General features: G+C 37.7%; 1 protein-coding gene across 1 annotated transcript in view; it reads left to right on the top strand.

Moving 5' to 3' along the window:
• The window catches only part of LOC136268915 (calcium-independent protein kinase C-like), a 22,429-nt gene continuing 4,182 nt past the window's right edge, over positions 1-18,247 (top strand). The window contains exons 1-11 of the mRNA XM_066064388.1: positions 1-499; positions 585-645; positions 800-962; positions 1,017-1,051; positions 1,109-1,206; positions 1,262-1,397; positions 1,870-2,000; positions 2,094-2,297; positions 2,468-2,641; positions 6,113-6,204; positions 6,850-6,912. Coding sequence (XP_065920460.1) covers positions 137-499; positions 585-645; positions 800-962; positions 1,017-1,051; positions 1,109-1,206; positions 1,262-1,397; positions 1,870-2,000; positions 2,094-2,297; positions 2,468-2,641; positions 6,113-6,204; positions 6,850-6,912 — 1,520 coding nt within the window. The 5' untranslated portion in view covers positions 1-136. The remainder of the gene's footprint in view (positions 500-584; positions 646-799; positions 963-1,016; positions 1,052-1,108; positions 1,207-1,261; positions 1,398-1,869; positions 2,001-2,093; positions 2,298-2,467; positions 2,642-6,112; positions 6,205-6,849; positions 6,913-18,247) is intronic.

The raw sequence follows: 18,247 nt of genomic DNA on the forward strand, positions 1-18,247 counted from the left end.
GTAAGTAAACAATTTGTGACGTAATTGTAGTGGATTTCCTTTTTGCTTTCTCGATCAATCTCAGTTATAGGAAAGTCAAAGTTACTCTACCACGTGAAAAATCTCAGAGAAGGCAGGCGAACACACGAGGCACAAGATGTCGACGTTTCCAGGATTCACCGGAACGATTAACATCACTGTTATCGAGTCTACTAATCTACAGCCGATTCCTTTGGCCGGTGGAAGGAAATTGGAGAAAATGGACCCGTACGCAGTAGTAGATTTTGATGAGATTTATTTCGGTTCGACCACGGCCAAATCTAAGACTACTAATCCATACTGGATGGAGGAATTTGCCGAGGATGTTCACGACGCTACAGTGCTGGGAGTGACCATCTTTCATAAGTCTATCGTACCGCCAGATCCGTTCATTGCGCACGTACAAGTACCACTAGAACAGTTAACTGAAGCGCCAGACACCAGAACACAATCATTTGACGGGCATCACTTCGAGTATGTGGTACGTTCATAGCTATTGTAAAATTGTCTTGTCCAAATCATGTACACCTACCCATTGAACTGCGCTTGTGTTTCGTCGTTTGTAGTTGGATTTAGACCCAGCGGGAAAGGTGAAAGTAAAGATGCAGTTTAGAGAAAGGTCCTCAGGTGAGAAAGGAAATGCTACCTAAGTGACATAAACATGTGTGGAAGTGGCTTCCATTTAAATTATGTAAAGGGTGGAGGTTGACTTGTTGATAAGCCTGTGTTGTTATGGCTTCAGTTATTAGAATACTAGTGTTTTTTATATTTTTTTATCTAGAGACAGCAAGAGAGTTGAGAAAGTTCCGCTCAAAACACAACGCATTTGACAAGAGACCCAGGGGTGCAATCCGTCGTAAGATACATGTCGTTAACGGGCATAAATTTATGGCCACTTACCTAAAGCAGTTCTCATTTTGCTCCCATTGTGGAGACTTTATCTGGTAAGGAAACAGTACCTAATTCAACTGAATTATGTGGTTTTGTTGTGTACATAGGGGAGTGGTCAATATGCAAGGATACCAATGTGCAGGTATGTACTAGATTCTACTGTTAAGTATGTATCATTTGTGTTTACTGTTGTGCGTAGTGTGTAGAGTCCTGGTACATAAGAGGTGCCATAAGCTTGTGATCACCAGTTGTGGGGATAAGAGTCGTTCTCGTGGATCAATGGTTAAAACAGAAGAGGTAGGTGTGTTCATTTCTTCATGTTCGAAATGTGACTTGGGATTCTATTCAACAGCTGCCTGAAGGAGCACAGCGATTTGGTTTTAATGTACCGCATCGATTTAAAGTCCACAACTATAAAACTCCAACATTCTGTAACCACTGTGGCTCTTTACTGTGGGGTATGTTCAGACAGGGCCTAAAATGTGAAGGCAAGTACTAGAATGGATATGTAGTTATGTAGTACGTGTGAGTGAATGCATGCATGTGTGTGTGCGTACGCTCGCAGGTGTGTGTATGAGGCAGTAAGTGGCTAGTTAGAGCATTGACTTGGTAATTGAAAGGTTTGATTACCAAGTTTGATGCCCGGTTATGCCAAGTTGCTGTTGTTGTTCCCTTGAGGAAGAAACTTTAATCACATTGCTAAGGTCTACCCAGACCTGGTGGCTTGGTAAAGCAAATGCTTAGGGTTGTTGTGGAACTTTGGGTTCTGCAGCTTTCTCTGTGAGACCTGTGGATTACTAGTCCATTTTGCTTGCTTTGTGTGCATATGTGTAGTCCAGCTGTATGTGTGTACTCATCCATGTATACATGTGGTGGATAACTGTATATATTCTGTGTGTGCATGTGAGTGCAAGTGTGAAGTAAGTGTGTGTAAATACGGTGGTATCTTATTCTTTGTAGCTTGTGGTATCAATTGCCATCGTCGCTGCCAAGATAATATAGCCCGCACATGCGGCATCAATTCTAAGGAATTCAGCGACTTATTGCAACAGATTAAGCTTAACCCTGAGACAATAAATGGCAGTATTAGGGTAAGATAGCTAAATTACTGTAATTAAAACAACACCGGTTCTTTTCATAATAATGTTTCTGGTATGATAGTTATGTGTAAATCATTCTCATAGCAACATCGTACTTCCGTGCTTTCTAAAGCACCCAGTCCTTCACCTTCTCCAGTATCTAATGGCACTTTTACAGTTCCCAGTGTACCAGCTCCAGTGAAGCAGCATCAAGATGTGGTCGATGAATTTCCTGCTGATACAGGAACAAAACTAACCTTGAGTGATTTCCAGTTTGTCAAAGTTCTCGGTAAAGGAAGTTTTGGAAAGGTATATAATATATATATATAGGTGTGTTAAAATAGACTAGTGTATATTGAATTACTGTAATTGTATATGTATAGTACAATTTAACAACAGTTTGTATCATGTACTGATAATTATATTGTAACTACCGTTACACAATATTTGTCACAAGCTTGTTGTTGGTTCCATTTTAGGTGATGCTTGCTGAGCATAAAACAACAGGGAAGGTGTATGCTATCAAAGTACTAAAGAAGAAAAGCATTATTGAAGATGATGATGTTGATTGTACACTGACTGAAAAACGCGTGCTGGCTATTTCTGCTCGACATCCATTCTTAACAGCTCTGCATTCCTGTTTTCAAACGAAGGTATGATATATGTAGTATACAGTGAAACTTTATTGACGGGGCAACCAATATGGGATCAATGCTCTAGCTGTGTTTAGAACTCACTTGACATGGGTACTGTAATGAGGTGGCATTATTGAAGAGGTGGCCACTAAGTGAGGTTTCACTGTAGTCAAATATTAACTGTTTGTATACAGTATAACAGTATATTGTTGCTTTATTAACGATTGTACAACCCTAACTTATGCCAAGGGTGCCATGAGAACTTCTGTAGTTTTGAAATATCATAATCATAATTATCTCTTTGAAGTTCTAAGCTTATTGTGTTTTTTTTTGTGGTGTCTAATCGCTGGACTGGAGTATTGGACTGACTTTTTTTTTGATGCAGTTATGTTTGATACAACTTTGTACAATGTGTATGGTTCAGGAGTCCATGGTATGTGTCCGAGGTTGTGAAAACAGGGCATGTGGGACATCAAATTTCCATACTTTACAAACCTGCATGACTCATAATGCCATTTTGACACTGCTCTTATAAATGACATTTTAAGTATATGTTAAAGCATGGCCGCGAGTGCTATATGAAAAATAAAGCACGAGGCCAAGCACCGAGTGCTTTATTTTTCATATAGCACGAGCAAGGCTATGCTTTAAATGATTTATGGAACTTTCTAGTCGTGTAGCTTCACCATACACTAGGACTCTTAATTAACACGTGTTGCACAAGTTATTAGCACCCTAAGTACACACAAACTAGTTTAACACAGTAACTCACACGTAGTTCACCATAGTTTGGCATGGTAGACGTTCATCATGTATTTAGGCAGGTTTTGCTCACAACCCACAATTGATTCTATTGTGAGTCACATGGTGAAGTATTTCCATGATATCTCCAGGACTTGTCCGTTTACATTAACAAACATAACAGCAATGTTACCTTCTCCCACCCATCATCAAAGCATTTAGGTATGTCTATAAAAGCAATCCAGTGGTATTAACTCGTATTGGTTGGGGTGATTGATCACTCAACGTGGCGAGGTTATCAGCCTTCACCGGCTTGGGTGAATAGTTATACTAGCGTGAGCCCCGCAGGCTATTAGCCTGCACTAAGGAATGTGGGTACCTGTGCTTTATTTCCCACAAAGAGTACTTTATTGCACCGCAAAGAGTGCTTTATTCGTTCAATAAAGCACTCTTTGTGGTTGATGAAGCACTGTTGGCCAGCTGAGAGTGTACCGTATAGAGGGAAACTTTGGTGGGGGTAAACTTTGGTGAATAGCGAGCTAAATCGCATTTGGCAAAATAAACTTCGGCAAATTCAAGCTCAAATAGTAGCTATGAAGATGCTAATCTCAGGTGCTACGAGTAATTGGCGGGTTAAACTTTGGCAAATTTGTAGCGAATCGCCAACTTGCCAAATTTTCCCCCGCCAAAGTTTCCCTCTATACGGTACTTTATATGAAATTTAAAGTACACTTTTCCTTTGATCTTGCCCACGCAAAGTTCTATAAGTTATAGTTAAAGCACCACCGCACGTATGTACGGAAAATATAGTATGGGAGGTGTGTCGAGAGGCTAATACAGCACGAGGTGAAGCCGAATGCTGTGTTTGCCTCGAGACACCCCCTGAGTGCTGTATTTTTTGTACACACAAGCAAGGCGGTGCTTTAAGTGATATATTGTACTTCCTTGGTCATCTGGCTAGGAGCGATTTTCTCTAGTACTCAAATCACTACAATTTTTGGTGATCAGGATATCAGTAAGTATTTATATAATCTATTTCTAGTCATAGAACGAACTAATAGGATTAGTTTGGCTAGTTTTATACAATCTATTTCTAGCTGTAAAACGAAGTGGTAGGATTATTTTGGCTGGCTTTAGCGATTTATAGTGTCATGCATTTATGAATAGCCTTCCTTAAATAAATTCTCCACATAACTGTACTGTATTTGCCCATATTGTACTTTGCGTGGGAGGATCAAAGCGATGCCGTGTATCGTATTGCCCATACAGTACTAATCAACTGCATAACTGTACTGTATGAGTCATACAGTACAATTATGCAGCTAATTGGGCAAATACAGTACAGTTATGTGCTTAACTGGGCAAATACAGCACACTTGAGCAAATACAGCAGCACGATTGATCACATGCGTGACATTGTGAATCGCTATAACTAGCCAAACTAATCCTATTAGTTCTTTCTACGACTAGAAAAAGATTAGTTAAACACTTACTGATATCCTGATCACCGAAAGTCACAGCGGTTTGAGTACTAGACAAAATCGCTCCGAGCCAGATGACCAGGAAGTACAATATAACAGTTAAAGCACCGCCTATGCTTGTGTGTATAAAAAATACAGCACTCAGGGGATATCTAAAGGCAAATACAGCACTTGGCTTCGCCTCGTGCTATATTAGCCTCTCGACACACACCCTCATGCTGTATTTTCCATTAGGACTGGGACGAAGCTTCGAATGCTTCATGGGTTCAAAGGTTAAGTAAACTTCAAATTATAAAAGTGTCCTTCGAAGCTTCGTAATGGACTCATAGTCTACGAAAGAATTACAAAAAAACGTCATTATCTGTATTGCAGCTGCTTATTCCTCTTGCGTGATCAACGTTTGTCTCTTCGCAATTGATCTTTGTGTGCCACGCCCACTTTTAAACCATCGCAGTTCAGCTTGCTACCATAGTTGCAGCCTTAAAACACCTTATAAAGTGATAGATAATGTATGGAAAGCATACTTATAGCCATTAGTTGGAGTTTACCTATGCATGATTGCAGAATAGCAGACATGCCCGTTTCCAGCCGATCGATTACATCATTCAGTACTGCTGCTATGCACTTTCCAAATGCTTGCAAACTTATAAAGTTTAGAAAGGTAAAACTTAAGCAGACCTAATACTATCATGCTAGCAATAGAGTCCTTACATTGCCAATTGAGTTTGAAAAGGCTAGTTTAAGCATTTTACTTGCAAAATTGGGTTTAGAAGAAAAAAAAAATTAGTCCAGTGAATAGACACCACTGCTAATGCTAATGATGTTTGTATTGCAATATTTGTGGTGACTGCTAGGCTATAAAGGATTCAAAAAAATGTAATGTTTATGTTTGATCTGCCTTGATTCCATTTATGAGTGTCTGGCTATTCAACTTGTTGTTGCTATTATTGAAATGATTCATCTGATCACAAAATGGACTTTAAAATCTCAACACTACACAGTGGACAAACTTGGCTTTACAGCCTACAAACCATCCACACATCAACATAGGCACCGATATAACACATGAACAATAGTCCTATAGGTAATCAATTATAAGGACAATAAATGTCTTCATATTAATGACTGATCTGTTATTGTACATCAAAATACTGTCAAATATTAGTGCAAATACTGTCTACCATGTCTAGTCACTGAATGATGGAGCCTTATGCCATCATTACAATTGTTATATGCTTTAGATTGTAGTGTTTGATTTTTTTTGTAGGAGCGTCTGTTCTTTGTGATGGAATACATTACTGGTGGCGATCTGATGTTCCAGATTCAACGATCACGCAAGTTTGAAGAAGACAGAACAAGGTTGGTACTTGCTTTCATTTTAAATTTCCTGCTTTCTGTTTATTTCTAAAACTCATAAGGGTATTCTTCTGTAGAGCACTAGATGAAACATAATAGTAGTTTGAGTAGAGTATAGCACCCAGTAATGTTTTTAGATCAAGTATCTTTTTTTGCTATTTGTGTGTATGTGGGAGTATACATATTGTGCACATGTGCATTTGTATGTATATGTGTAGTATGTGTGTGTGTGGTGTGTGTGTGTGTGTGTGTGTGTGTGTGTGTGTGTGTGTGTGTGTGTGTGTGTGTGTGTGTGTGTGTGTGTGTGTGTGTGTGTGTGTGTGTGTGTGTGTGTGTGTGTGTGTGTGTGTGTGTGTGTGTGTGTGTGTGTGTGTGTGTGTGTGTGTGTTTGATGTTGCATGTACATAGATATGTGTATGTGTGGCAGTGTGTGCACTTCTTCTGAAACAAGTGTCTTAAGTAAAGTTCCAGCAAAGACCTACAGCTATTGATTGCATATCTTATTTTGATGTGTATAGCTAGTCTTTTTGTAACTAAACTTACTTGTGTTTTACAAGAGAGTAGCCACCCTATGTGTTTCTATACAATGCTGTTTACCATACAGTCATGTTTCTCTGTGTACAATAATGTTGTTTTGTGTTGCTATAGGTTCTATTCAGCTGAAATAGTTAGCGCTCTATTGTTTTTACATGCTAGAGGGATCATTTACAGGTATGACATTAAGTAATGTTTATATGTAGTTCATTTCTTATTTGGAATTGTGGTTGTCTAATTATAGATAGTAAATAGTGGTATTATTAGCATGACCATAAGTAATGCCTAATATGGAAGTTTTGGTGGTTTATGTAGTTGATAAATGCACTGTTACTGTACGACTTCTGTTTACTGTGTGTGTTTGTCCTGTGAATGGATTCTTTACTTTCTGTAGTTACAGGAGAGGTAGTGATTTGTATACCCCATATGTGTTGTGAAATGTGTACAGTACCTTTAGAGAATGTTGTAATGGTACAGGTGTAGTTTATGGGAAGGGCCCTATGTTTGTATTAAGAGGCCTTCTGAATGACATATCTATGAATGGTTTAGTAAACTGTACTTGTTAATCAAGTGCTTGGGATTTTTGTTTAATAAATAGACACCTTGTATATATATATTTTTTTATTTTGGATAATTGTTTTAGACATTCTATTGTAAAATACCTGTATAAATGTGTATGCATATAATTGTGTCCAGTATGCATTAAAGCACTTGTATGGGTGAAGATCAAACAAATAAGAGTGCTATTATTTCCATATAGCACTGAATGGAAAATACAGCAGTGCTCACGGGAACTATAGCACTGTTGATCACATGTGTAACATTTTACATCACCAGAAGTAGCCAAAATGATGCTATTACCGTATTGCTTCGAATTATGGCTGGTCTCGTATAAATGCCTGGTCTCGAATAAACTTCTAGTGCAGTCATTATTTTTAACAGTTCTGGGACTGTTATAAAGAGTTCCTTTTAATTAATTAATTAATTAATTAACCGTTAGAAGACCAAAGTCCAATATATTGGACGCAAGTAAATGGGCTGGTATAAGCAAGAGTTTATAATATACAATATATTATGAACTCTTGGTATAAGGTATTATAACTACTTATCAGTACACAATGGAAATAATTCGCTAATACCACGATAATCACCATGAAATTCCTGACTAAATCACACCAAGTATCGCTTTGTTTGAAGAAAATCTTCGCGCTGCTAGGCCGCCAAGAAAAAGTAGTTATTCCATTATCGTCTGTCATTACTCTACACCTGCTACTTTGATTAGCCATATCTCGATGGTACTTCGTCCTATCGCATCAAACTAAACGCCATCAGACTCAGCACATGATGGCGATTTGATTTGTATACAAAAGATCACATGACTACATCATGAATTTGCAATAAAGAAATAACGAAGCGGATGTTCAGTGAAGATGACATTGCCCATTCATTGCTTCACAAGTACTGTTTTGTGTAGAACAAAACTGTTATGATATTGTTGTGTATGAAATTACCATTAAGTCAATGCCAAACAATAATCCGTCTTCGTTTTACAGAAGACCACTGCCTTCCTTTATAACACAAAGTTATGCGTTCCTCCATGCTTGAAAATAGCTTGATTCTGTGAAATATGCTGAGGGAAACATCAAGGAGAGTCCAGGAGAGTACAACACCAAGGTATGAAATTGACTCGTGAATGCTGATCAGGTATATAAATGCCGGTCTTGTATAGTCGCTGGTCTTGTTTAGTAGCCAGGGTAGTGTATAGTATGAGGGACATTTTAAGAAACTAATATAGTACGGAGCAAAACACCTCCCTGCACTGTATTTTATACTGTATGGAAATTGTAGTACTATTTTTTATTTTGATCTTTCAATCTAAAGCTCTTCAAATGCTAGTTAAAGCACCACCATGAGTGCAATATGCCATGAGGGTATGGGCGAAGAGACTAATACAGCACAAGACCACGCCAGAGTGCTATTGTTTTCATATTGCACAAGCGTGGCAGTGTGCTTTCTGGTCATCTTTGTTTGGGTTGTTCATTTTTTAGACTCGAATATGCATTGGTTTTCACAATCGGTAAGTGTCTATATAGTACAAGTTCATAAAAGAAACTACCGTATTGTCTCGAACTATGGCCCAGGCATTTATTTCTTAGGTGTGCATGAAGAATGCACCACTAGGGGAGGTGTTGCAACTTTAAGGAATAATAGCAGTACTATACATCTCTCAATTGACTTACACATCTTTTTCACTGCTTTCTCAAATCACAGTACTGAATGCAAGTTTCAAAATTAGCCACCAGTCAGTTAATGGCCATTTTTGCAGTGATGTGCATTCTTGTCTCCTGACAGAAGCTACAGAACGCTTAGAAAGCTATGCTAATCAATTTCACCATATGATGGTTGTGGCAGTAAGGTGGTTTAGTATCCCTTGCACTAATCCTGTAATGGTCACACCCTTAAGTGAATGAGAACAGGGATAACCATTATCTTGTGCACAATTGTGGGAAAGGTGATGTCACTACACACTTTTTGATGGTTGATAGTAATCATTGTAGACAACTGCAGTAGATTGGAGTCTCTACAAATTTGGCGGTGAGGGGGTTTCACCCATGTAATAATAAATGTTCTTTAGCCCACAAACCCACAAATAGTTTTTGAGGCTTCATGCTAAGATGTGGTATTTGATTGGATTATGTAATTAAAGCATTTTCCTACCACAACAACTAGGCAATAATTCTAAAACTTGGCACCAGAGTTGCATGCTATGCTAGAAAATCTTCACTCTAGATACTGGATAAGTACCTTGTGTACTGTATCCTTTATCACTGTGCTCCAAGAATTAAACACCTGGGCCTGAGTATACATTGGTATTGTTTTAACACTAGGTCCAAACTTTCTTATATGCGTAGTAGGAAATAAATGCCATAATCGATACACCTTCAATGGTAGATGAACTTTCATACTGTGAGGCAACTTCCATTGTGAAAATTGTTTGTTTTGCTGCAGAGATTATTGGACTATGGACTGATTAGAGGCCATATAGTACACGTGCCAGATGGCCATGCAGTAACATATTCAGAGTATAATGAATAAAGAATGGATAGTGTAGTTGTTAAGTGGCTACTTGGCCAGGTTTCCCAACCAATGCAAGGTTGTCTAATCTTTCAATCAAAGTCATGCAGATGAATTCTGTGTGGTAGAAACGTTGACAGGTTCAATAGTAGCATGCCGTCACTGTAACCTGATTCCCTTATTAATTTTATTTAGAAGAGCTGGTGTCAATGTTAGGTGAACATCAAACAATACAGGGATGTGTACACTGTAGTTATACCATCATGATGGTTGAACACTGTGTGACCTATAAAGCATTGTGACATCAGGAAATCTTCTAGATTATGCACAATTTAGAATAGTGAAAAGCACAACCATCAATATCTTTCTTCCATTGGTGGTATCGGTGATTTCAAGGGTAGTGGTTTGTTTCCACCACTCCCAGAAGTGAAATATCAAGGAAAATCCCTTGTTTCCTCTTTGATGCTGTACGACATAAAGCTATCTGTGTTTTCATGCACTGTGGACCATAAAATTGTTAATCAAGAGAAAACCATTACTTTTGATGAACAGGAAGTTAGCAGACTGTTACACTACTGCTCAGCTCTAATTGAGTACAACAACACTACTCCCTAACTGCAGATGATTTCAGTTAGAAATCCCTTCTTTGACTAATGGAACTACTTTTGTGTGAAATGCACTGGTCTTATTATTCGTGCATTCATAACACGTATACAGTGGAATGAATGGAATTGTGATTGGTAGTTACATGATTGATAGTTGATAGTAACTTTGATAACAATAGTACCTAGCAGTTATTGTCTTGTTGAGAATGCTCGTCTTCTTGGCTCGAGTTTTTAGTATTCATCTATAATGTTCAGTAACTGTTAGTAGTGTGTCTGTCAGTTTGTCTGCACAAAAAAAGACAGTTGTCTACACCTCTAGATGTTTTAAGCTTCCATTTAATGCTCTCCCTTGAATGCATTAATAAACATTTTCCACTTTTCTATTAGTTCCTTTGTAAAATCCTATAGAGCTTTTGCTCTTAAATGATGGAGTCCTGTGAACTTATAGAAAGACAGAGATGCCATTTAGTGGGAGTTCCTATAATAGAGGATATGCACTAACTTTACGACCAAAAACATTCTAATAAAAACGTGATGTTATCTTGCGTCATGATGGTGAACAAATGTATTGTAGGTATGCATAGAAAGTGTGAACCACAAAAACAAAACGTAGACCAGTTATGAGAGTTTCTCCAGAGTGATAGATTCCTTTACGTGTTTAACAGAATAACTGAGCTCCATCCATAATTCATGTGGTGAATTATAGTCCACGCCACATTTGCTACCCATACCTTTGTAATTCACGATAGTCATTCACCATCAAAAAGTCTTGGGCACACCGCTAATTTTATTATATTGATCATTTTTCGTTCAAATCTAAAAAGGAAATTCATTATTTAATTTCTTCTCATGTATATCCTAAGATAAAGAGCAGCCTTTTGGTTTAGTCTCGTGCCCAGACCCCACCCACTGCGTTGAATAGGGTCTGGTGACATTTGCAGGAGTTTTGGGCCCTACGCCATTTTTCTTTTCTGACCAATCGGACGTCTTGATTCAGGTACTACGCGATTTGATAGGCTGGAACTAGGAAAATGGCCGACTACAGCTATGGATACAAATGCGTAAACAATATGGCGGCGGGCCCAAAAACATAGCGTAAGTCACCAGACCCTATTCAACGCAGTGGGTGGGGTCTGGGCACGAGACTACCTTTTGGCTTTGTCTAGTTAATTTTGGTAGACAAACTGTAAAGATACTTACGTGTAGTTTTTGAGGTTTGTTTGATTTGCGTTACAAAATAAATTGGTTATAAATTATAATAATTGATACATTACAAAATATGTAGAAAATTACAATTACTGTATTTACTTGGTTTGGTATTTATTATTGTAGTTGTTATAATTGATGTGGTGATTATTCGAATTTGACCACCACCTAATGCTTGAAAATGATTTTGAAGCCCTTATACTTAAAATCAATTGTTGCGTGGCTACCATTGAAGGTATGGCATCTGACCAAGTAAATATGGTAAAAAGACATTATGGAGTGGTACAATATGTGCATTATTACGTTGTATACAAAATGGCTAAATGTAGCATGGTACACTGTAGTACATGATTGATTAATGGTGATAATTTTACTCTTCAGAAGAAACACAACATCAGCTTGTTATTTTTTATAGTTACGCGCACGCAACTAGATTTTGTGTATGTGTCTTGTTTGAGTGAATTGGGAGCACCTTGTTTACTAGACTCAATGATTTGTTCAGTTAATTTTCTCACGTATTCTTACACTGTAGGCCACCAGGACGCTTAAATGTTATTGCACATTTTATACAATATTATCATGCAAAGCAGTGATGCCCAACACTTCAGTACACAGCCAGCAATTTTAAGCCAACCTTCAGTCTTTGGTTTGTTGTGTATAGGTACACTGGTTATGTAGGAATTTCCCTGTGCATGTAAACTAACAACAGTATTGTAGTACAGTGGACCCTTAGTTATCTAAACCCCAGTGTGTTTCAGACAATGATAAAAGTTTAGATAAGTGATAACTGAAACCCAAACATTAATATACAGGGCTCTGTTGAAATACTCTAATAGAACGTACACTTGTAATCAAAATACTCTAACAGAACAGTCATTTCTAAACAAGGGTCGGATAACTGAGGGTCTACTGTACTTCTTAAGTAGGACCTCCCCTAAAGCTTTTACAGAATAATACTAGTCCATTTAAAATCATCAAAAATAACACAGGCAGCCAGATATAGGATTATATTAAAATCACTGATACTTGTATTTTGGTTTACCAGCCTGCCTGACCATAGTCACAAGGCTGGAGGTCAAATGAATCAATGCATGGGCACCATTTTACTGCAATAATAAACTAACCAGTGGCATGTGCCTTTTGGAGTTCCAGCAAGTCTGTGCCCTCTTTCCTTTTATTTTTAATTACGATTGTGGTGGTGGTCACAAAACCATACCAAGGCATTAGTTTTCCATATCAACACTTCCCTTGAGCAGCTTGTTTAGATGCATGAAATTATTTAAAGTGCTTATGCTACAGTAAGTATTGTTACTATTCCTTATGTTATCATTTAACAGCTAGACCAATAAGAGGTCATCGTGTTTGAGAAAATAGATTGCTAAGGGGTGTGGTCTCTGTGCTTGATCATTACTAGTCAACCTACTGTAGATTGTTTTTTGGCACGGTCTTGAGCCTATCATGAAGTTACAGGTATCTACCGGGTGTCCAGTGCCCTTTAGTAGGCGAGAGGCTGACTTGAGATGCTCTAATACAGCAGTCACCTTAATACAACAGTCATGTATGATATTCTAATAGAACAGTTACATGTGTATAGCTAACTGTATACTAGCTATAGCCTAGTGTATTTATAAAAATAAAGGGATCCAAACAATAAAAAGTAGTGAAACAAGAGCATAGCTTGGGAAATCCCTACTTTGGCATTGAACAAAATAATTGTTTAAACATGCCAATGTAGAGATTTTCTTATAGCTATGCTGTAATACCATCGTTCATCCCTTGTTTCACTACTTTTTATTGTTTGGAATAATATTTTAAAAATAATTATTAGTTTTAGTCTGTCAAGATGTGTGTAGGCAACAAGTTGTGGAGTTGCCATAACAGTTTTCAATGTCTGGCGAGATACATTTTCAACTACAGGGTCAACTGAAACTTCCACTTCTCTGACTAGAAGCTCTGTTGCATTAGTTCTGTTTATTACTACCCTAATAGAATGCATATCTACTCTAATAGAACACACACACAAGCAACCAAATACTCTAGTTGAACAACCACTCTTCGTATGAAGGATACACTTGGGCTGTGCTGATACTTTTTTTTACCCGAAAGCAACTGACAATACAACTGTGCACACACATTGTGCTGCTTGAACAGCCTGTTGATGCTGATGTACTTTCCGGTTAATCTTCTTGCTTCAGTGAATTATACAACACATTACATAATTATATACAAACTTTGTTATGCAATAAGTAAACAAAAACACAACAGTCCCATGCACACAGTACCATGATTAGGATTTTTTTTAAAAATGGAACTCAATTCAGCTAACGCACACTGACTGTGTAGTCACTGTATGTGAAAAATGCAAGTTGAATTGGAGTAGCTCTTTACCAACCATTGGTGATGGAAACTGATCATGCCTCTGACAGTAAGCCTCAAATTAGCTTGCCCAGTTATCTAAGTGGAATAGAATACATTCAACACTATAACACCATCTCGATTGTGATATTTGTCTGTTGCTCACAACTTATTCTAGGGCCATCTGATTATTATAGTGGACCAATGTTATGTACTATTGTGTGAATCCAGAAGATGCATTTGAACATTACAATTTATCAAGGAGTATTCACACCAACGAAGAAATGATGTGGTATATATATACAATATTTGACGTGCATGCATGATTTATTTAATGGTGTGCTGCACACTGACATCTGTAATGTTGCATGTTGGTGACTTGGCACATCAACAAAAAGTGACTGATGTCACAGTTTTTATAATGTTGGTTGAACATGTATGTGGTATTAACACTGTGCTTTCTGCTCTACCTGAACATCTACGCAGTTGTCATGAAGGTGGCATATCAAGATGTGTTGTATTATAAAGTTAGAGACTCTTGCATACATAAAGAGATCTACATACATGCACATTTTGTGCAGTAAGTAATTGTGAATATGTTATCACCTAAGTGATAAATAACTGGTCACCCTGTGATCGAGTCAAACTGGTTTGTGATATCATAACCAATGAAGCAAATAGCCTAATATGAAATGTTAATTCAAAAACATACCAGTACCGCTAAACCTTGCAATAGATGGTTAATTCTGTACACAGTGACAGTATACTATTGTGACAAATTAAATAAATGTCAAGAAACAGTCTGTGTCTAGTTTCAGTCACTCTGGCAATCAGTTCCAGCAGTACCGTATGGTGAGAATCAACTTCTTGCAATAACCTCTGGCTGCATCATTCTATCTAGGGAGTAATCTTCACCACTTTTAACTCTTGCAGGCCACACAATGCCACTCCACCAACCCCAGAGAAACGTGAATCATACCCCCTGCTTTGTAAGAACGTTCTTATAGCCTGCATATAGTATCTATCTAGTAGCTACAAGGTTAAATCTTGAGCACACTAACAGGAAATAGAACTCGCTGCAAAGGAACTCAAACAGGAATCTACTTTAATATCTGTAAACCGTTATGCACTCCCATGCACTGGGATATGACTGTATATCTGTTAGATGATATCATTGTTATTACACTGGTAATGAAATATAAGTAAAGTACTTAACTATAAGTAAAGTAACTCTAAGTAAAGTACTTATTACTAATGTAAGTTACTAACCTAATTTTAAGACAGCAGTTTTAGTGTCATTCTGTGGTCTGTTCAAATAACATGTAGTGGGAAGAAATATGCATCCATGTGTTGCCCAAATAATTACTTCAGTAATAGTTTGTCATAGAGCTTATTAACAATCGACTACACCAAAAACTATTGCCCACAAAATGAGTCAAAGTGTTTCGTATCTTTAAACTGGCTAGGCATTACAGCCATGAGCAATCCGCTTTCCCATGATATTGCTTGGGTAGTATTTAGATATTACTCAGGAAATATGTGCTGAGCAGCACCTTTAAATGCCACGCTGGAATGGTATATATAAGGAGTTTTACATTTGAGTAGGGATCATAGGATAAAAAAACAATGAAATAAGAGGTTCTACTCATATGCAAAATTTATGGGAAAGGAGATTAGCGGAAACGGCGGAATTGGTGGAAACAGCAGAATCATCGTTTACAGATTATGAACACAGCCTTAGAACACCCACTACCAGTTAGCTGCTCACTGTTAAATACAGCTACATACAGTAGAACTCACCACAATTGAAGCGCATGGTCTTTTTAGTGCCGATTTTCTGTCTTCTTGCAGCCTAACATCATCCATGGCAATCAATTCTTAGACTGTAGTCTTATCTCAAGCCTCATCAATCTGATCAATCATCAAGACACCATATTTTGAAGCACGTGTTACTAGAAGCACCTTATAGGTACTCAAGGGAGGCACTTATAATTGAAAATCTGTAAACGCCACCCTGAGAAAATAGAGTCTGGCCACACGGGACTAAGCCCAACCATTCAACACCAATTGTTCTGCAATTCAAAACATGGTAATCAGTCATTTAAGTTAAAGAACATTCTAGAATACTCTTATCATGTGTTTGGTACCTAACCATAAGGTGCTTCTAGTAACATGCGCTTCAAAATATGGTGTGTTAATTAAATTAGAAGGTGATGATTGACAGTGATCAATGAGGTTCAAGATAAGACTACAGTCTAAGAAATGATTGCCACACATGATGGTAAGCTGCAAGAAGACAGAAAATCGGTGTTACAAAGACCGTGTGCTTCAATCATGGTGAGTTCTATGTAGCTGTATTTATAACAGTGAGTAGCTAACTGGTAGTGGGGCTGTCCATAATCTGTAAACAATAATTCTGCTGTTTCCGCCAATTCCACCATTTCCACCATTCCACTAAATTTCCTTTCCCAAAATTTATAATACCAGTGATCCAGCACATACCACATCAAAGGACATCATGGCCATTCCACTTTGATTTAGCTTTGTATGTTGTCCCCCTAACAAGCACCTCTTTCCAGAAATCACTAGAAGGTGGAAATGGTTTAAGCGCTGTTAAAATGTATTATGCAAAACCCTTGGTTTGGGATAAACTAAAATGTATGGATTATATGGCATCATTGATACTGTATGCTAAGAATATACATACTTCTCTAGTGTTAGAATCACTACTATACATGCAAAAGTGTTTCATCAATTTTGCCTAGATAACGTACATCAACTGAATCCTTACATGAAGCATAATTGAAAGAGCTAGTGATCCCCACCATTTGCTGGTTACGTACTGCAACTATATTGGGAATAGCCAAACAGTATGCAATTAATGTAATAGTTTCAAGTACATGTTGCAGTGCCTAAAACGCTACTTCCCTCCTCTGAGAAATGACAGATAATTCTATTAATAGAAGCCATAACATGCCGTCTGTAAATCAACACCTATATATGTGATAGTGAAGAAAGAAATGAGACCTGTAGGAGTAATTTCAATATACATACATTGTTGCTGCTGTGGTTGGTGAAAAGGCACCCCTCAGGCATAAAGCAACAGTAAACAGTGAAGAACTCAAGCCCATAGCCTTGACCATAGTTAAGCTATGCTCAGTGTTGGGAGTAACACATTATGCAACAGGATACTAAGGCTTTGCCTTTACTTCCTTAACAACATTTGGTAACTAAGTAATATTAAATGTGCTATTAAAACAAGTAATTAGCTACATAAGTAGCAAAATGAATACAGTTATTAACATCATTGCAGCCATTTCAAACCTTTTTAAACCAGGTGTGCGCCCACAGCCGGCTGTGGGCAGTGCCTGGTTTATTGAAATTGTTTTCCGAAAAGTATGAGTGTGTTTGTATGTTTGTATATTTGTTTGTCTTTCCGCACCCACGTGAGCAAAACTTTATTCGCCAAAAACAGCCTTTATGTGAGAAATAAAGGCCATATGGTACCTGTATTAAACTTCTGGGAAGGTACAATAAGCTTTGGTTTAAGGCGGTTAATACGTGCCGGTTTAAAATACTGGTGAAGCGAGTGTATAAGGATGCCTTGAAGGCCTTTCTCAATGGGCTCTACGGACGTCAAACAGCAGTAAAACAACCCAGCTAGCCTCTTAGACTACCGGGTATAACGAATTCCTTCAAGTTGAAAAAGGGCGTGCCTGTACATATGCAAACGAAAATGAAGAGTGGCTTAGAGGCTTTGCCTGGAGAATTTGCGTAAGAAAATGCTACAGATGAACTATAAAATGGTTAAAGCAATTTGTTTGAGGTACGCTTCCTTAGCAGTGCTTAGCAATGTAATTGTTGAATTACAAAATGTTTCATCAATTACGAAATATGAATTACTATGATTCAATTGTGTACGTAGCAACAAATCAAAACTCAAAATAAATATTAGTTGTAGTACACTGTTAATTAATTCCAGTTAGGTTTGTTTGCTGCATGGCGCCTGGTTTTTTAGAAGTAGCACAACATCAACTTGTTTCACACATTTGAAGGCCACACCTTTTCAAATTAGCTGTTTTGTATAGACTCACTTTTGTTTGAGTGTGAGCCTTGGAATCAAAGCTTGTTTTTGCTCCTTTACTAATGCACCATTGATTCACACTTGTATTTTAATGTCTTACTATTGTGCCACAACACTAGGGCCAGTTTAGTGCCATTGTGATAACCTTAGCTAGTTAATTTTCTATTTTTATGTAACGAAGAAATGT

The sequence above is a fragment of the Dysidea avara genome, chromosome 10 (genome assembly GCF_963678975.1).
Source record: "Dysidea avara chromosome 10, odDysAvar1.4, whole genome shotgun sequence".
Taxonomy (NCBI): Eukaryota; Metazoa; Porifera; class Demospongiae; order Dictyoceratida; family Dysideidae; genus Dysidea; species Dysidea avara.